This window comes from Ovis aries, chromosome 1 (assembly GCF_016772045.2).
Source record: "Ovis aries strain OAR_USU_Benz2616 breed Rambouillet chromosome 1, ARS-UI_Ramb_v3.0, whole genome shotgun sequence".
Classification (NCBI taxonomy): Eukaryota; Metazoa; Chordata; class Mammalia; order Artiodactyla; family Bovidae; genus Ovis; species Ovis aries.
The window spans coordinates 220,606,731-220,628,047 of record NC_056054.1 but is presented as its reverse complement, the minus strand read 5'-3'; the positions used below and the strand labels follow the sequence as shown (position 1 = coordinate 220,628,047).

General features: G+C 36.9%; 2 protein-coding genes across 5 annotated transcripts in view; both read right to left on the bottom strand.

Annotated features, from left to right (window-relative positions):
• SERPINI2 (serpin family I member 2) overlaps window positions 1–8,969 on the bottom strand; it is a 41,066-nt gene extending 32,097 nt beyond the window's left edge. Inside the window, exons 1-2 of one of the 3 annotated variants that reach the window (XM_060405207.1) lie at window positions 8,863–8,969; window positions 1,086–1,340 (exon numbers count right to left, since the gene is read on the bottom strand). In XM_060405207.1, the coding sequence (XP_060261190.1) occupies window positions 1,086–1,332 (247 nt within the window). In that variant the 5' untranslated portion in view covers window positions 1,333–1,340; window positions 8,863–8,969. Of the gene's footprint in view, window positions 1–1,085; window positions 1,341–3,451; window positions 3,812–8,862 lie in introns of those variants that run through there. The other 2 variants (XM_027958679.3, XM_060405199.1) reach the window with 2 other exon arrangements.
• The window catches only part of WDR49 (WD repeat domain 49), a 164,475-nt gene continuing 151,569 nt past the window's right edge, over window positions 8,412–21,317 (bottom strand). The window contains exon 19 of one of the 2 annotated variants that reach the window (XM_004003844.5): window positions 8,412–9,028. In XM_004003844.5, coding sequence (XP_004003893.3) covers window positions 8,898–9,028 — 131 coding nt within the window. In that variant the 3' untranslated portion in view covers window positions 8,412–8,897. Of the gene's footprint in view, window positions 9,029–12,374; window positions 16,617–21,317 lie in introns of those variants that run through there. The other variant, XM_060405195.1, reaches the window with a different exon arrangement.

Sequence of the window (21,317 nt, the reverse complement as noted above, 5' to 3'; positions counted from 1 at the left end):
CAGAGAGGAATCCGGTAGGCTACAGTCCATGGGGTCGAAAAGAGTCAGATGCAACTTAGCAACTAAACAACAATAACTATTCTATGCTAGGGCAGACATACTGAAATTAGTTACAGTTACAGTAATTAAATACCCAAATAAAAAATCTGTATATTGCCTCTAATATTTAGGATATATATCTGACAGTGATATAAAAGTTTATAATTCAAATCATTGAAGAACTTGGAAGCACAAGATAGCTAGGGAGATGGACAGCCACACCTTAAGGTGGGATAACGGCACTAAAGCATCTCCACAGTATCTCACGTAGGCCATTGACAGACTAGATAACAACTGCTTGTACACAAAAGGGTCTCTGATGACTCATGTAAGTGATTCTTTTAAAAAATATTTAGAAGCTATTAAATAAGCTTTGAAACTGTATAAATAAATGCTTTTTCTTGGTCTCATATAAGTGAAAAAGTTAAATTTCAATTAAAAAGCTATCTTTTAAAAGCCTGCAGAATAATGAGAGACACACAAAGATTTCTGGGTGAGGTTGGTTACTGAAGCATTTTTATAAAAGAAGTACTGGAAACTATTTAATGAGGAAGGATTAGGTAAATATGCAATGATGTTTCCACTAGAGACAATAAAATGCAGCAATTAAAAATATACTCTGAAGCAACTGCATGATATGAAAAAAAACAATCAAAACACAGGAAGTGCTAGTGGAAGAATATACGTATATATATATATATAAATGGGTATATCCCACTCATACACACACACATGCATACACACCATGATTTCAATGAAAACTAGCCAAAACAGGCCAGAAGAAAATATACAGACATAGTCACAATTTTTATGTATATAGAATCAATTTTTTATAAATTATTTTAGTAATATTTTCCTTAGGAAACAATAAAATTGCTTACATTGATAATTATTTGCATTTAAAATTCTCCACATTATTATAATTTTACACCTTTCATAACTTTCAAAATTTACTAAAGTTGTATGACCCTTAGCTTCTCTAATAGTTTAAAAATAAATTTGCCCAGATCTTATCCAGTGTAAACAATCATGTGGAAGAATTTTACCCGTTGAGGGGTCCTGAAATTTTAAAGTCTGTCTTATCTGCTGCTGTGCTTTTCCTTTTGCTCCCAGTTGTATCATTCCAAGGGCCAAAGTTGCTCCAAGAGGTGAAATTATGATGTTGTTCTTATGAGATAAACCAACAGCTTGATAAAGATCCACTACAAATTCGGTATTTCTTTGAGCCAAGGGGCTTGAGGCTTGACTTCCAGAAAAAGTCAATAGAAGACTCCACAGCAGGATCTTATCCATTTTGACCTCTGTGCATTCATTAATTCAAAATTTATTAGTTTTTTAAAATAATCAGAGTTTATCATAGTAAGTTCAACAGAAAGATTTCTACCTATTAGAACTTTCCACCTTATTGGAACAAACTACCATGAAATTATTTTAATGCAAATTTTAAGACTAAGCATCATCTATTAGGAGAAATGGGTCATGTGCTATTAGCATTTTTTACATGCATTCAACAAGCAGTATAGAATGTATTGCAGCTTTTTTTTTTTTTTACTTAAAGGAGAAATTATAATTCTGGAACATTATCAATAGCAATGCTATCTCTCAATAGCTATAGGATACTTTTTTGCATCTTTTCCCATGGTTTTAAATGAGACACTTGTGACCCTGATATCAAGGGAAACTTCTGTCCAGATGATTCTAAAACAGGTAAAAGAACAAAAGGAGAAATGGAATAAAAACTGAATACATTCCAGTGTGGTTTTGAACATATAACATTAGGAAGTTAAAGTATTCTAAACCAGTTGAGTAATCTGGCTAACTTCTTAGAGTAACAAGTCTCACACGTTATAGAATCCTGCTACTGTAGGATGAAAGAACTCCCACACCCACCTCACACTTTTCCAAGGGAAGTACAAATAAAAAAAGCTCAGAAAGAAATTATAAAGAAACAAAATTGCAATCAAATACAAACAGTAGAGCAACAATATAAGAAAGCATTTTAAAAAATCAAAGAATAATTTGACAAATAAATTAACAAATATAAGAAAGTTGCAACTGAAAACTGTAACCAGTTCACAACACTAATGACACCCTATTAAAACGCTCTCCACAAAAATTGCAGGCAACCCAACCATCTCATTACATCTGGAGTAGAATGATTTTTGCCATATTGCTGCAGACTCCAGGAGAATACTGACTCTGAAGTACCTGAAATTTTAAGTGTTTTAAATGAAATTTTAAATTAATTTTTAAACTATTTTAAATTTAAGTAACATTAATTTTTACTTTACAAATAATGTATTTTAGTAGCTTTAAGTAACTCCTAGTTTAACCCTCTCGGGAAGTAACTCTCTATTGGAGGAAAAAATGAAAACCTCTGGAATAATGTTTTATTAGTCTTATATTTAAAAAATGAAGAACTATATTTCTAGTGTTCTGCAGACTATTAGGAAGGCTTCCATGACCCCTAAATGGTTGAGTCACTAAGAATCACCATTATACATAAAGATGGTCATGGTGGTGGTTTAGTCACCAAATCATGTCCGACTCTTCTGACCCCATGGACTGAAGCCCATCAGGCTTCTCTGTCCATGGAATTTTCCAGGCAAGAATACTGGAGTGGGTCACCATGCCCTCCCCCAGGGGATCTTTCTGACCCAGAGATCAAGCCTGGGTCTCCTACACTGAGCATCAAACCCAGGTCTCCTGCATTGCAGGTGGATTTTTTACCATCTGAGCCTCCAGAGAAGCTCCATACATAAAGATACTAATAGTCAATTATTTCCCAAAACTAAGCTATAAAGTCATTATCTAGATATTTCCATTTCCTTTCTGAAATGTGTAGTTAAACTCTATTTGCTTAGATATACAACTTGCAAAGGAAAAAAACCCTCAAAATGCAAGCTAAACAGTTTTTAGAAAATAACATGTTAACAAACTGCAAATATAAATATATGCTATCAAGCAAATGCCTTATTGAGAATTAAATCAGTATATCAGGTTGTGACTGGTAGTACAACAATAATAGTAAAAGCCAAAGTGTAAAAGAAGTTTTACATACAAAATAAATAATTTCTGTGTATCATTTTCTAATATGTTCATTATCTTATAAGATTTCTGACTGAAATATCAGTTTGTAGATATGTAAGTCATCAAAATGTTACTCATATTTTTAAGTCATAAACTGGCAATTTATTTGGCACATATTTAAGTACTTGGTGTATATTAGAGCAATAAACAATATTATGAAGGATGCAATTTTTCCTTAGTAGCAGAATCTGGGAGTTGTCCTATTAACAATCTTAATAATTAAAGTATATATCCTCTGAGCATCTGTTTTCCCAGAAAAATTTTAGGCACTTAATAAACTACAAGCTCATGAAAAAAAAATATGATTTTAAAATTCACTTACCTTATTGGGTTTCAGATTGTACCTCATCGGAAAACATGAAGGACTGGTGAACTAAGCAACCTGATGAACAGTTCTATAAGAATCTGACCTTCAAACTGATAGTGAAAATTTAAGGAAACTTTAGTCTTTATAGGAAAATAAAACGATGTGTTAATTTGATGCATTTAAATTATACCTGCACCAACATGAATTGAAACACCATTCCTCTACTCTATTAACACTCATGGTCAAAGTTATTACATACATACTTCATTCAAAAGCTATTTAATTTTAAGACACTTACCCCCAAATTGGCTTCTGATTACTCACTGTGATGTTACAGTTCAAATGTGCCTGCTGGGAAACACTAGTACATAGAACACCTGATCAGACAAGGCCAACTCTATTTATCTTGAACATTGCCCAATTAATTCCTCTAAAACCAAAGCAGGTGTTCACATTTGTACAGAAGGACTAACATGACCAGGTTAATGATCAATTATGAAATATGCAAGCAACAAGGGAGAAAACAATAGAATTTTTTTAAATCATTAAGTTTGAATTATTATTTCATCCATTATTTCACGATTGAGCAACAAACACACACACACGTAATAAGTAGAAACAAAATGTGAAGAATGTGCCAATGGTTGTAAATTTGCTAGTAATTAATTCTTTTTGTCTCTTATAGGACTCTCACATCAGATTACCAGTGTATTCCATCATAAATATTTCAGAATGCCTATAAGGAAAAGAATAAAGCTAAATCAAATCCAAAATCCAGAGACAAATTACTGCTGTGTTTACAGAGAACTCAACAATTCATCAAATTATACAATAGTCAGAAGAGTTTCCTGTGGATACAAGTCCCATTTGAAGCCTTAGGAAAATGAGTGAATCTTGAAGAAATACAGTCTTTATGTTGAGTAAAAAGACCAGATTAAGATTACTAATTTACCAAATTATCAAGATAATATTATTAAATATAAATAATTTGATAATAAACATTGGTATTACTTTTAAATGGTTTTAAAATCCTATATGATGTTCTCTACAAACAGGTTATTAATTAAAATGTATACATAATTGAATGGGTTTTGATCTCATTTTTCTAATTCAAATCAATCACATCAATGGCAATCAGATATTAAACACATTGGTTTATTTATCAGAGGCCTCTCAGAAAAGGAAAATTTGGTCTAGTTTCAATTAAACAAATATTCACTATTGATCACTAAATGTAATATTATTTCTGATAACCTTATGAGAAAGAAATACAGTGAATGTAAATACCTTTCTAAAATTCTTTAAAAAAAAATACTTCTGCAAGAATGCTGTTAACCTCTTTCAGTGTCCTAACAGGGCAATAGCTCAGGACTGAGAAGCCTGATAACAAAGAACATGATCTCTTAATTTACTAAAATTCTTAATTTTAGCAACATTATCATGCCTCTTGTTCTACTCTGCAATTCAAAAATAAGTCAGAATGCCTAAGACTATCATTCAATCAATGTTCTTCTACCCATGCAGTGACACCAGCAAATATCCATCACAAATACCCTTGGCTACCAAATTATTATGTCTGTACATTACTCAGATTACAATGTGATTTACCCAAGGACAGCTCATTACTTTTCCTTCCAATGACAGAGACAGACAGTCTGTGTTAGTAAGATCAGTTAATGAAGTTGTTCGGTGAGAACCTTATGATAGAGCAGTTCAAGCAGATTGTATATTTTCCTGTCTCTTGGGGAGTAAAAAACAACGGTCATGAATTTCTCTTCCGTGGTTTAAGCTCTTTTAACAGACAATAAAGATACCACAGTTGTCCATAAAATATTACTGTAAATCTTTAAAATTTTTCACAAATCTGCTTTTTCTATAACTCTATTTGCCCCTAGATCATCAGAGAAAAATTCATTAGTGAAAGCCAGGGCATTTGCTATGAATTTGAGCAGTATCACTATTCCCACTGTAAAAAATACATTTTAATATGTATAAAAAAGAGTAGGAAGGGTTGCAGGTTCAATCTCATTATCTTTCTTAGCATTTTATAGTTTTTTTAAGTAAAATTATATTTAATTCTAAACTAAAAACCCAAAAGCAAATGCTCTCATTGGTAAAGGACATATAAGCTAATACTTCCATGTAAGCATGGATTAATTTCAGGCATTCTTTTCTTTGTCTGTTTGCTCTGTATATTGTGAATGATAAGAGGGAAATGTTCTGTAAAAAGAATAGGTTAAATTATATTTAGTGTAAGTCTACACAGCACAAACAAAGCAGCCCATTGAAAATTATGGCACATCCTATTTTAATGTAACAAGTTCTTTCACTGCAGAAAAATGGATTTTAAATAATTGAACCTAAATATTAATTTCAGAAACAACTTAAAAGTCTTAGTTCTATTAACATTTGATAGGTGAGACCCTGCTACCTGCCTAGCACAATTAGTTTCTGTAAGATATAAGACATTAAGACATAATAACTAAATGTCTTTTTATTTTTTCCTTTTGTGTTTTTGTTCTAAATTATTAAAAACAGTAACATTAAAAGAGACGTTCATACTCTTAAAAGCTCTATTCTCATTAAATATACTTGTGAGAAAGCCCTTCTTAATTCCTTTTATACAAAAGGCCCTGAATTAATTAAGGATGGAAAAGGGTCACACACAGCATAGTGCGATGAACATATAGTAGGTTACAGAGAGAAGTTCTGTCTACATGAACCAGGCTACTTCAGAATCATCACTTCAAACAAAGTCACCTCCAGGGCTAAAAACAGTATAAAGTATGTCTAATAACAGAATTTACAAACTACAATAGAAAAACTAGAAGAGTCACTCAATTCTCACTTTAGAGTCATTGCATTTTATGCGCCTTCACTCCAGAAAGCTGATGGCAGGAGAAGTGTACTCTATTTATATGCATAAAGCTGGTATGGAAAACAGTGCTTTGCATATATGCCTTCAATAATTGGTTGGATAGATATACGGATGGATGGATGTGGAAAAGGAACATCTCAAAGTATTTGGCACCCATATTACATATCTTTAACATCTTAATATTCTCTTAAATTTCCAGAAATAAGGCTCAAATTTCACTCCACTGTATTGTCACCAATCTATGATTCATAGATCATATGCTTTAAGTTAGAAATGATGGATTATCCAATCAAACCTCCCAACCAGTGCAAGACTTCTCTGCCAACTCCCTGTGAGAGTTATTCAGCCTCTGTTTTAACTTGTCAAGGAGCCCTTTGTACTAAGGCAAACTTTCATTTTTTAAAATAGTTTGAAACTTAAAGTTACAGAAAAGTTGCTGTTAGAATACAAAGAACTACCATCCCCCTCTCTCTGTTTCTCCAGTCATTAACATTTCACCACATATATGTGCTCTATCTATATACCTAATCTTTCTCTCCCTCTCTCTCTTTATCCTTTCATTGTTGCTGTTGTTTGGTTGCTAAATTGGGTCCGACACTTTACGATACAGTGGTCTGCAGCATGCCAGGCTCCTGTGTCCTCCACTATTCTCCTTTTATATATATACACATGGGTGTATGTGTAGATAAATACATGTGATGTGTTTTTACATATATAAATATATAAACATTATAATTAGTACTTCATGAATCATTTGAAAGTAAGCTGCAATCACAATTTTGAAGTATTCCTAAAAATTTCATTCTATTATCTAGCTAACTAGTTAGCTAAAATCATGAGTTCAAACTGATATCTATAATCCGAAGCCCAAATCTCAAGGTTCTTTCTAGTTTTCTTCCTTTCAAATTTCATAAATACCTTTATTTATTGTTATTTTTTTGGCTGACTTGGTCTTCGTTGTTTTGCACGGACTTCCTCTAGTTGCGGTGAGCGGAGTGGGGGCTACTCTTCTTCGAAGAGCCTGGGTTTCTCATTGCAGTGGCTTCTCTCGTTGCAGAACATGTGATCTAAACATGCAGGGACCTCAGTAACTGTGGCACCTGAGAGCATCAGTTGCAGCTCACAGGTTCTAGAGTGTGGGCTCAGTAGTTGTGGCACAGGGGTTGAGTTGCTCTGCGGCATGTGGAATCGTCCCAGACTAGGGATTGAACCAGTGTCCCCTGCATTGGCAGGCAGATTCTTATCTACTGAGCCACCAGGGAAGTCCTATAAATACCTTCTATAACAGTGAGATACTTGGCTCTCATTATTCTCAATATATTTATTAATTTATTTATTTTATTTACTCAATATTTATTTACAACATAATCAATCTCCCAGCTATGCTGGTCATTGCTTCTGCTCAATCCTCTTCCTTCCCATCTGCTAATACCCTTTCCCACTAAATTCCCCCACCCATACTCTTGGGTCCAGTTTATCTCTGCTGGGTTTTCTCTCAGGTCCTCCTACTTTCTTTCCTAGCCATGCAGCAGGACTGCTGCCAACAATTCTGTATCAAGATGAGAAATGAAGATGGGAAGGAAAGGGGAAATAAATCTTTTCAAGTTTTAACAAGGATTAGGAAGCAATTCCAGAATCTGCCTTCTTACAAGTGTGCCCATCAGTTCTACTTCTACTCTCTTTCTTCAAGGCAGCTTTGAAATATTTGAGAATAGTTTGTATCTCCCATGAATTCTCTTTCATAAGCCAAACCAAATAGTCCCTACTTGACCTTCCACATAAAATGAGTCTTTTATACAACCCAGTCTCCTATTTTTTCCCCGAGGCCTTTCCCTCTTTGGTTGTGCTATGCCACTCAATTTTAGAGTATAGTATAACAAAGTATAAGAAGGGCATGGCAACCCACTCCAATATTCTTGCCTGGACCATCCTCATGGACAGAGCAGCCTGGTGGGCTACAGTCCATGGCGTCACAAAGAGTCGGATACAACTGAGGGACTAAGTGCTGCACAGCACATAGCCAAGTATAGAACACATGCAGTGATTTCTCAATAAGTACCTGGAAGGATGGCCAGGTCATTAAAAAATTAATAGTAATAGCTGTTACTGACAAGATTTAATTGCATTATCAGAATCATTTTTTAAAACCAAAACAGCATGAATAACCTTGAATGCTTTTCTTAGTCAAGTTTATATTCACTGTGTCAGTACATATTTAACTTCAACACAAATTGATTTTACAATGAAAATTGAACAAACGTATTTGTCTATAGGAGCAATAAGAAGTGTGACTGGTTAGAACACTTTGTCCTGGAACTGTTTAGAAAAAAATTGGAACTTTTATATAACAACATGAGAATAGACATCAGTTGCTATTGTCTCCTCTTTAGTCGTATGTTTCTGTTAAAAAGGGAGAGAAATTGAAATGTGATGGATAAAAGCAGCACTTAAACACTGTTTCAAAATGAAGTTTCCTAGAGTTCAAATATAGAGTAAAAGAAAGGAGCAATGTTCCTGATTCCATTTTTTGTGAATTTTATATACATACTTCATGCGATGATGAAATATTTATTTTTCTTTCAATTACAATGGTTTCTTATTTCTTTTTATCTTCACTTCACTATTTGTTTCTTGACATAACTGCTTGGCTCTTCTTTCATGATCCAGAATTTCTTTGGGAAACAGGTTTTTCTCATCAAATATTGCTTTCAATGCTGCAAAATGGTGTAGAAAATGACATATAAATTGTGCTTGGTAAAAGATCCAATTATATGAACTAGTGGGGAGAAATTTTCAAATTTCACTTCTTCTTGAAATGTGGATGTTTTTCAAACAAAGAGTCTCCTGGGAAAATTTTCTCTTAAGCTTCTGCTATTCCTTTTAATTCAATTTAAATGTAAAAGTCAAATTTTAACAGAGTTCATCTATTAATGTATTTGTATCATGATAGAGATCTACCATTTAACAGGAAAAGACTAAAGAGGCTTGCATTTTCCATTTTTGTTTTTTCATCTACTTAACAACAATCAAGGACTCTTACAAAGCAAAGAACAAATTATTCTGTATTGAAATAAAACAATTAAAATCATCAAAAACACAGCATGACTGCATGACTAAACAAGCACATCTGCCATTACATCCTTATAGGATAGTTTGATCTGCAGGGATGTGTGGCTTCAGAAGACAGCCAAATTAGCCCCATGAATGGTTATATGTGTCAGTGAGAAGCAGGAGGAAATTGTGCCTTGCACTCCAAAAAAATTTTTTTTGGCCTTTTGCTAAATTTTGTCATTTTAACAAACGCTTATTGAATATACATTACGTACTATGCTGAGGTATAAATGGGGCACAAATATGACTAAGTCACAGGCTTCCTTCCAACTGGTAGAAAGTGGGAGCTGTAGCCAAATAACCAAAATATCATCTAGAATAGGATCTGCTCTAAGAAAATATGAGCAGTGTAAATGGTGGTTAAACACATGATGAGGTTGTAACAATACACACAGATCAGAGAAAAGATTTTAAAAATTGGATGCTATTTGAGATAGACCCTGAGGCCCAGAGAGAATTATTACTGATAGCAAGGACTATGGAGATGAGGAAAAATTTGCAAGGGAGAAAAGGAAAGCCAACTACAGGGGACAACGTAAATACAAGTATGGAGAAAGAGAGCTGCTCTTCTGGCCACTGAGTAATTCAGAAAGATCTAACAGAAGTGTAAGATATATAAAGTAGAATGATATTTGAGCTGGACTGAGGGCCACTTTAGATACTAAGCCAAAAAATACAAAACAAAGAAACTACACAAACATTTAAAAAATCCTCACAGTATTGAAGCATCTTTATACATTTGGATTTAAAAAAAAAAAAGAAAACCCAAACTCCCCACTTCCCATACAAACATAACTATAAATGTCAGTGTCTTGCCCTCTTTATTCTTGGATATTATGCAAGAACAACCAGGAAAGTAAGAGGAAATAACTTCACAAACAATCTCTATGTTCAGCAAAACTCCAAGGCAGACCTAACCTGCAGCCTACAAACCATGAAGAAGGGCAGCAAACAGCAGAGACTGGACAGAAATCACAAAGATAAATTGCTAAGTATGGAGAGAGCAGCAGCATTTCAGAAAGTGCTGGCAAAGAGAGGCTCACTAAAGATGAGGGGCTCACCCTGAGGTCCAAACACTGTATCTTTCATTTATATCTATGGATGCTACACGGGGTGAACAAGGCTGGAAGCTGGAAGCAAAAGCTCTCCCCAAGCTCTCATGTGGTTCAGAGAAACATATGAGGCAGGACTATATAAAGAATCTCACCTACAAGCCATATTTCACTAAAAGAAGACCATCTCTACAGGTTGTACAACTTGAAGGCCACACTGATTACACGTCCCAGGCGCTCGGCCAGGGACCCGCTACAAATTTCAAGTTTATGAAAACCAATCTCAATAAAGATAATTAATTAAAAGGGTAAATTAAAAAAACACTGGCATAGCATGGACACAAACATATTATCAACCAAATTAAAACGAATTTTTAAAAGAGCGGCAAAACTCATCAATACGAATATCACCACCAGGAACATGTTGCCAGTAGACAAATATTGTTACTAAGAATTTTGAGACAAAATAAATTTCAAAAATTGAAAAAAGTGCTTATCTCTGTATGGAAGATCACAGAGCAAGAGTGAAAGAACTCAGGGAAGAGATGAAGACACAATGGGAAATGATGAAAAGTCAACTGGAAGAACTTAGGGGAAAAAATACCGCAAGTGAAAACAGACTGCTGTAACACAATGGGAAGCATAAAGTATCCGAGTGAGGAAAACAAATACGAGAAGATGAAAATCTAGAAGAACAAATTAGAGGGAAATGAGAGATGTGGAAAAAAAGATCCAGCAAGCATAAATGGGATAAGTCTTTAAGAAAGAAAATGTAAGCAGAAATATTTTAAAGCATTCTGTAGTAAATCCACCCTCAAATAAGAGACAACCTGACATACAGAAACGACCTGCTGTTGATCGCCTCTTTAATAGCCTTGCCTCCAAACAGAGTCACATTGTGAGATGCGGGGGGGGCTAGGCATTTGGGGAAACTCAATTCATCCCATAGCACGTATTTTGGAACTTTTAAGCTCCAATGAAGCTTCAGTCTTGCCTCTGCATTTTTGGTAACTTAGTTCCAAACCTAATCACAGTTTTATTAATATGTCTTCACTGTTCCAAAATTCCGATCCCTTTATTTGCTGGTAAATTTGATATTTCTTGGTATAATTTTATGTTTTGTATAGCTTAGAGACAGGCAATCCTTGTTACTGGCCTGAGACAATTTTTTTTTAATTGTGGAAAAGATGGAGTTTGGTGATATCTCTAGCGGAAAGAGGAGTTGGGGGCAAAAAAGATATAAGTAAAAAATCTAATTTTTGTTTTTTTCAGGGGGGGAAAAGACATACCTTGTGCCAGAAATAATAGACTCAGAATAGCCAAAAACAATAGCAAAATTGCTAATTTTTAAAGATAAAGACAGAATCACTTGAGAGCCAACCTAAATGACCTAGTCACTCAACTGAAGAGAAATAAATGTCGTATATTAGATATCTTCATAGCAATGATCAATACCAGTAGACAATAGACAGAGCAACTTCCACAAGAGAAGCAAGCAAACAATATGTGAGGTATCAATATTACAAACATCCAAGCTGCCCTTCAAATCTGAAAACTACCAATAGTTTCAACATGTGGGGATTTCAGGGTTTAATGCTCCCAACAGTACTTTTCAGGAAATTATTACAAAATAAACGGAGAAATGAATGAGGAAAATTTGGAAATAGATATGGTGGTGAGCATTGAATGTATTTAATATTTAAATGTATCAGTTCAGTTCAATTGCTCAGTTGTGTCCGACTCTTTGTGACCCCATGAATCGCAGCATGCCAGGCCGCCCTGTCCACCACCAACTCCCGGAGTTCACTTAAACTCATGTCCATCGAGTTGGTGATGCCATCCAGCCATCTCATCCTCTGTCATCCCCTTTTCCTCCTGCCCCCAATCCCTCCCAGCATCAGGGTCTTTTCCAATGAGTCAACTCTTCACATGAGGTGGCCAAAGTACTGGAGTTTCAGACTCAGCATCAGTCCTTCCAATGAACACCCAGGGCTGGTCTGTTTTAGGATGGACTGGTTGGATATCATTGCAGACCAAGGGACTTGTAAGAGTATTCCCCAGCACCACAGTTCAAAAGCATCAATTCTTCAGTGCTCAGCTTTCTTGACAGTCCAACTCTCACATCCATACATGACCACTGGAAAAACCATAGCCTTGACTAGACGGACCTTTGTTGGCAAAGTAATGTCTCTGCTTTTCAATATGCTAACTAGGTTGGTCATAACTTTCCTTCCAAGGAGTAAGTGTCTTTTAATTTCATGGCTGCAATCACCATCTGCAGTGATTTTGGAGCCCCCCAAAATAAAGTCTGACACTGTTTTCACTGTTTCCCCATCTATTTCCCATGAAGTGATGGGACTAGATGCCATGATCTTCGTTTTCTGAATGTTGAGCTTTAAGCCACCTTTTTCACTCTCCTCTTTCACTTTCATCAAGAGGCTTTTTAATTCCTCTTCACTTTCTGCCATAAGGATGCTGTCATCTGCATATCTGAGGTTATTGATATTTCTCCTGGCAATCTTGATTCCAGCTTGTGCTTCTTCCAGCCCAGCGTTTCTCATGATGTACTCTGCATATAAGTTAAATAAGCAGGGTGACAATATACAACCTTGACGTACTCCTTTTCCTATTTGGAATCAGTCTGTTGTTCCATGTCCAGTTCTAACTGTTGCTTCCTGACCAGATTTCTCAAGAGAAACCTCATCCAAGGTAAGGAGCAGTGGCTGTGCTTTGCTGGAGCAGCCGTGAAGAGATACCCCACGTTCAAGGTAAGAGAAACACAAGTGAGATGGTAGGTGTTGCAAGAGGGCATCAGAGGGCAGACACACTGAAACCATAATCACAGAAAACTAGCCAATCTGATCACACAGACCACAGCCTTGTCTAACTCAATGAAACTAAGCCATGCCATGTGGGGCCACCCAAGACAGATGGGTCATGATGGAGAGGTCTGACAGAATGTGGTCCACTGGAGAAGGGAATGGCAAACCACTTCAGTATTCTTGCCTTGAGAACCCCATGAACAGTATGAAAAGGCAAAATGATAGGAAACTGAAAGAGGAACTCCCCAGGTCAGTAGGTGCCCAATATGCTACTAGAGATCAGTGGAGAAATAACTCCAGAAAGAATGAACAGATGGGGCCAAAGCAAAAACAACATCCAGTTGTGGGTGTGACTGGTGATAGAAGCAAGGTCCAATGCTGTAAAGAGCAATATTGCATAGGAACCTGGAATGTTAGGTCCATGAATCAAGGCGAATTGGAAGTGGTCAAACAGGAGATGGCAAGAGTGAACATCAACTTTCTAGGAATCAGCGAACTAAAATGGACCAGAATGGGTGAATTTAACTCAGATGACCCTTATATCTACTACTGTGGGCAGGAATCCCTCAGAAGAAATGGAGTAACCATTATAGTCAACAAAAGATTCTGAAATGCAGTATTGAGATGCAATCTCAAAAATGACAGAATGATCTCTGTTAGTTTCCAAGGCAAACCATTCAATACCACAATAATCCAAGCCTGTGCCCCAACCAGTAACTCTGAAGAAACTGAAGTTGAATGGTTCTATGAAGACCTACAAGACCTTTTAGAACTAACACCCAAAAAAGATGCCCATTTCATTATAGGGGACTGGAATGCAAAAGTAGGAAGTTAAGAAACATCTGGAGTAACAGGCAAATTTGGCCTTGGAATATGGAATGAAGCAGGGCAAAAGCTAATAGAGTTTGCCAAGAGAATGCACTGGTCATTGCAAACATCCTCTTCCAACAACACAGGAGAAGACTCTACACATGGACATCACCAGACGGTCAACTCTGAAATCAGACTGATTGTATTCTTTGTAGCCAAAATGGAGAAGCTCTATACAGTCAGCAAAAACAAGACCAAGAGATGACTGTGTCTCAGATCATGAACTCCTTATTGCCAAATTCAGACTTCAGTTGAAGAAAGTAGGGAAAACCACTAGACCATTCAGGTATGACCTAAATCAAATCCCTTATGATTATACAGAGGAAGTGAGAAATAGATTTAAGGGACTAGATCTGATAGAGTGCCTGATGAACTATGGAATGAGGTTCGTGACATTGTACAGGAGACAGGGATCAAGACCATCCCAATGGAAAAGAAATGCAAAAAAGCAAAATGGCTGTCTAGGGAGGCCTTACAAATAGCTGTGAAAAGAAGAGATGTGAAAAGCAAAGGAGAAAAGGAAAGATATAAGCATCTGAATGCAGAGTTTCAAAGAATAGCAAGAAGAGATAAGAAAGCCTTGGAGCAATCAATACAAAGAAATAGAGGAAAAGAACAGAATGGGAAAGACTAGAGATCTCTTCAAGAAAATTAGAGATACCAAGGGAACATTTCATGCAAAGATGGGCTCGATAAAGGACAGAAATTGTATGGACCTAACAGAAGCAGAAAATATTAAGAAGAGGTGGCAAGAATACGGAGAAGAACTGTACAAAAAAGATCCTTACGACCAAGACAATCACGATGGTGTGATCACTCACCTAGAGCCAGACATCCTGGAATGGGAAGTCAAGTGGGCCTTAGAAAGTATCACTACAAACAAAGCTAGTGGAGGTGATGGAATTCCAGTGGAGCTATTTCAAATCCTGAAAGATGATGCTGTGAAAGTGTGGCACTCAACATACCAGCAAATTTGGAAGACTCAGCAGTGGCCACAGGACTGGAAAAGGTCAGTTTTCATTCCAATGCCAAAGAAAGGCAATGCCAAAAATGCTCAAACTACCGCACAGTTGCACTCATCTCACACGCTAGTAGAGTAATGCTCAAAATTCTCCAAGCCAGGCTTCAGCAACACATGTACCATGAACTTCCGATGTTCAAGCTGGTTTTAGAAAAGGCAGAGGAAACAGAGATCAAATTGCCAACATCCACTGGATCATAGAAAAAGCAAGAGAGTTCCAGAAAAACATCTATTTCTCCTTTATTGACTATGCCAAAGCCTTTGATTGTGTGGATCACAATAAACTGTGGAAAATTCTGAAAGATATGGGAATTTAAATGTATAAGTGAAATTAAAACAGCATAGCCTTGGATGACAAATTAGAAGGTGAATGCCAGATACAATTAACAAGAATTAAAGATTTTAAATTTTAAAAAATAAAAAACTAAAAGAAAAAAAAAAACTTGGAAAGTAAGAAAGAAGTTTCATTCTTGATAATTCAGTAACAGCTGAGAGAAAAAGGACTTAAATCAACAAGTCAAGTGATAGTAGCAAAAGCAAATTTAACAGAAGCACAAAGATCATATTATTGCACAAAATTGTGTGGTAGAAGAGGGGGAGAAGAATGAAGAAACATGTTCATTTTATCATCAGTCAACATGAATCTAATTGTTACTGTCCTAGAAAATAAAGTGCTAGAAGAACTATATAAACCTCTGACTATAAAAGTACTACCAATACAAATGCATAACAATCCCCCAAATAAAAATAAACAAAAAGATTACCGGTCCAGTGAAAACTTCAGCATCATGGGATAGAGAATTCTTACAGAATAATGTTTTATATGTTCTAATATTTGACCAGTAGGAACATATGCTGTTTTTCATATAAGAATCTGTGTATATGTTAATTATTTATTTTTGGCTGCGCTGGGTATTTACTGCTTCATGCAGGCTTTCTCTTGTTGCGGCGATAGGGGGCTACTGTCTAGTTGTGCTGCATGGGTTTCTCCTTGCAGTGGCTTCTCTTGCTGTAAAGCAGCGGCTCTAGATGCGTGGGCTTCAGCAGTTGCAGCACATGGACTCAGTAGCTGGTTGGGGCTACTGGGCACAGGCTCAGTAGTTGTGGCACCTGGGCTTAGTTGCCCCAAGGCAGGTGGGATCTTCCGTGACCAGGGATCGAATCCATGTCCCCTGCATTGGCAGGTGGACTTTTATCCACTGAGCCACCAGGGAAGCCCTATATTTTGTTAATAAGATAAAATGCAACCTGGACCTACCTCATAAGCAAAGCTAAAAATGAAAACACTTGCCACTGCCCTAATACCAGCAACACAAGATGATGTGGATTCCTGCCAGTTCGCAGTTGATTCTGTCCTCTGTGCCTGCAGGTAAGCACTGTAGCATCACAAGGCATTCTGAAGGTCTCAGAATTCTCCTGAGGACCACTGTGAAAGCAAAAATGTTGCTTCTGAAATAAACACTAGTATTTTACTGAGATGTATCAAAACTAGATGGGGAACTTTCATTGTAACTGACTGGTTTGGGGGACCATTCAACCAATAATGAACCAAAAGGCCTTTGTAAGTTCTTGTCAGGGATTATTTATTTATTTATTTTTGAGTTAAAAAACAAATGATAAAAAATTCATAGGCAAGGCTGGATACCTATTTCCTGGGCCTGGAGCTTACAATTTGGAGAGTTTTCTTTAAGAAAATGAACAAAAAATTACAAATACAAAATTATTCATAAAAGTGGCTATGTATTTAGAATGAGAAAATAAATCTCAACAGATTACTGGAAGCTTTGTAGAGCTGAGTCCTTTTCATCTTCAGATTTCTTTTACAAAAGGCACCTGAAATGTTTACCTGGAAATGATCCCTGCTTGCAACCTGACTTCCTCTCTTTACCCAGAACACCCTAAAACTCCTTGTTGTTGCTGTTTTTCAGTTGTTGTCTCTGACTCTTTGTGACCCCATGAACTGCAGAATGCCAGGCTTTTCTATCCATCACTATCTCCCTGAGTTTGACCAAACTCATGTTCATTGAGTCAGTGATGCCATCCAACCATCTCATCCTCTGTTGCCCTCTTCTCCTCTTGACCTCAATTTTCCCCAGCATCAGGGTCTTTTCCAGTGAGTCAGCTCTTCACATCAGGTGGCCAAAGTATTGGAGCTTCAGCTTCAGCATCAGCCCTTCCAATGAATATTCAGGACTGATTTCCTTTAGGATTGACTGGTTTGATCTCCTTGCTGTCCAAGGGACTCTCAAAGTCTTCTCCAGCACCACAGTTCGAAAGTGTCAATTCTTCGGCGCACAACCTTCTTTACAGTCCAACATTCACATCCATACGTGACTACTGGAAAAACCATAGCTTTGACTATATGGACCTTTGTCAGCAAAGTGATGTCTCTGCTTCTTAAAACACTAAGCTTGACATAGCTATTCTTCCAAGGAGCAGGCATCTCTTAATTTAGTGGCTGCAGTCACCATCCACATTGATTTTGGAGCCCAAGAAAATGAAATCTACAGTGTTCTCACATTCTTCCTGTCTATTTGCCATGAAGTGATAAGGTAAGGCAAGGGTTAGTCGCTCAACTGTGCCCAACCCTTTGCGCTCCCATGGACTGTAGCCCACCAGGCTCCTCTGTCCATGGGATTTTCCAGGCAAGAATACTGGAATGAGTTGCCATTCCCTTCTCCAGGGGATCTTCCTGACCCATGGCTTGAACCCCAGTCTCTTGCATTGCAGATGGATTCCTTACCATCTGAGCCACCATAGTGATTAGTAACTCCTAATATTCACAGGAGTGTTTGCGGATAAAACTTATATAACTTAACCTACATTAGCTTCACTGACAAGCTCCTTTATGTGGCAAAAGTCATGTCATTAACCTAATACTTTCTAAATGAATAATGGTCCTCAATTCATCTCACTATTCAGAGTAACAACACCTGCTGGATTCATGGCATAATGTTTGCATATGAGTGAGTCTGCCATGGATTACGATACATGTAAGAAACCATTATCCATTTACTGAACCTCTTTAAGATTATAAAAGAATATCTTTAACCTTGCTGTGACGACTCGTTTTCATTACAGACTTCTGAAGACTCTTCTCAGTTATGCAATCAAACACTAATCTAGGTGTTGCTCTAAAGAAATTTTGCCAATATAAAGTCCCTAATCAATGGACTCTTAGTAGGGAGATTATCCTGGATAATTTGGGAAAGCAAGACTTAGCCAGTTAGAAGACCTCAAAAGCAGGACTGAGGCTTCCTTATGAGAGAAAAGAAATGCCAGCATACTGGACAAAGTCTTCTGCTTGTGCCCACGGAGTTCCATGCTCTTCCTGTTTTAACTGCTGTGGATGACAGCTTTAGCCTGTGCTCAATCTACCCATAAGCTTCCTTCCTCACTCAGCCCTACTCTTCTTGGACTTGCTGCACCAGACCTCACAACCCCATAAGGTGATTCCTTGTCATAAATTTCAATATATGGACCTGCTAGTTTGACTTCCCTGAACCCTGACGGATACACTTGCCATAAAGTGTGTTGTTTAAGGCAGAACAGTTGTGAAGGATGAAGTGTTCTTATGGAGACAAATAGACTATTTATCAAGGTTCCTGTGATTTGTGACTGCAATCTGTCAGATACTCCTTGTAAAGAAAATTTATATTTATTCAAACATGCAGCTTATCTTAAAGCACCTTCAAGTTCCCATATAGGTGTCATGTAGAACCTCAAGCCTCAAACTTCTTGTCCTTTGGGTCCAACAACTTACTTGTAATCTTGGTGAGTGGGTCACTCAGAAGGATTAGTAACAGCCAATGTATTTGGATTCATTGGGTCACATTCCATCTTTAAGCCTTCTAAGACTTCCTTCACATTTAAAATTAACCCAGGTTTATTGCCCAGGCTACATGGCCCCATGTGACCTGATACCTAACCCTCTCCACCCTCATCTCATGCCCCCTACAAGCATCTCTCTCACTCTGCTCCAGCAAAACTGACATTTCTGTCCCTAGAATACACCAACATTGTCCCCACCTCAGTAGCTTTACACTTCTGTTCCCATCCTTGGAGTATTCCGCCCCCAACTGTTTGAAGAACTATTTCCTCTTATCTTTCAGGATTCAGCTCAACAATCAGAGAAACTTTCACTGATGCTGCATCTAGTCACATCCCATCACATTATCTTGCTTTATTTTCTTCATACCGTTTGTTAATGTGTGCATGCTAAGTCGCTTCAGTCGTGTCTGACTCTTTGCAACCCTATGTAGCCTGCCAGGCTCCTCTGTCCATGGGATTTTTCAGCCAAGAATACTGGGGTGGGTTACCATGCCCTCCTCCAGAAGATCTTCCCAACCCAGGCATCAAACTCGCATCTCTTACATCTCTTGCATTGGCAGGTGGGTTCTTTACCACAAGCACCACCTGGGAAGCCACCTTTTATCAATATCACTATCCAAATGTACCTTCTTATATTCAGTTATTTAGTTATTGCTCCTAGGTGATAAATTCAATAAGTGCACAGACCATGTCTGCCTATATATCTTATACACCCTTAGCATGCAGCATTGTGTCTGGTATTTAGAAGATGGTAAAAATATATATATATGTATGTATATATTGAATAAATGAACAAATGAATGAAGACTCTCCAGGCTTGTAAAGGGGCAGGCTCACTACTCACACTTTGAAATTCCTATATTCCAGAGACCCGAGGAACTCTGTTATGGTAATAGAAGGGTGAATTTCCATGTCACAAATCTGTATATCCATCCACTAACCATAACGCCTGCTCTTAAAAATTAACATCAAGTGTTATCAGTAAACATTTACAGTCTCTACTTCCTACTCAGGAAAAGATGACATTATACATTGATCACTTTATTTCATAGTTGGCTGCCCAACAAGATTTGTTAATAATGATAACCAAAAGGCGTTTTAAAAATGATGAAAAATGTGGTGGTCATGAAGCTATTCAAACATTTTCGTGAAAATAAAATGATTCAGTGATTTTAATAAAGCAAAGGTAATCTTTTGTCATCTGATCTCCCCTTTGCCCCCTGATTGAAGACTAACTATATATCAGATGAACAACAGTGCCTTTTCCAGAATCTCAAGCGTAGGAATCATGAGAATCATACAGTGTATACCTGCACAGATTAGCTTCTTTCCCCGTGGTGAGAATGCAAAATTGTATGGCCACTTTGGAAGATAGCTGGTCGGTTGCCCTACAACCTTACCAGCATTTGGTGCTGTCAATGTTCTAGATTTTGGCCATTCTAATGAGTGCATAGTGATAACTCATTGTTCTTTTTTACTCTGAATCTCCCTGATGACATATGATGTGAACCATCTGTTGAATCTTTTAAAAAATGTTTTTCACACGTTAATGACTTCTATTTTGTAGGACTCAATTTATGGTGCTATCATGTAAGCAAAGATATAATAGGAAGGATTTTTTGTTTCCTTCTAAGATGTCTCTGAGTTTTGTGCTCAATCTGGACCTTCAGTTATCTAAAATTTCCTGGAATGAATAACATGTAGAAATCTCTTATGTCTTACTTAAACTGAATATATCGATAAATATATTCTCCTTGTATTTAATTATTTGTTCAAGTAAGAAGATTTCCATAATATCAGATTCTTTCTCTTTACTGATACTAGATTTAAGATTGTATTATAAAGCAAGGTGGATTTTATATGTATATGTCTTACCTATAGAACCATAGAGAGCAATGAAAACCCAGTATTGACAGTATTGACTCTAGCATATCCTTCTGAGTAGGCAGATTCTAGCTGAGTTCATTATTTTTGAACTATTTTGCCCCTCTTTGTAAATTGTAGGTTGCCATGGATGTGCAAACTCTATCTCATCTGACAGAGTTTTAACTGACTTGCTCCTGTTCCTTGAAAACACCACTTTTGGTACCCTACCTGCAAACTGGGTCAGAGGCTATTATCTTGTACAAATTATCAACTCCAACTTTTGAACTGTGGTGTTGCAGAAGACTCTTGAGAGTGCCTTGGACTGCAGGGAGATCCAACCAGTCCATTCTGAAGGAGATCAGCCCTGGGTGTTCTTTGGAACAAACGATGCTAAAGCTGAAACTCCAGTACTTTGGCCACCTGATGTGAA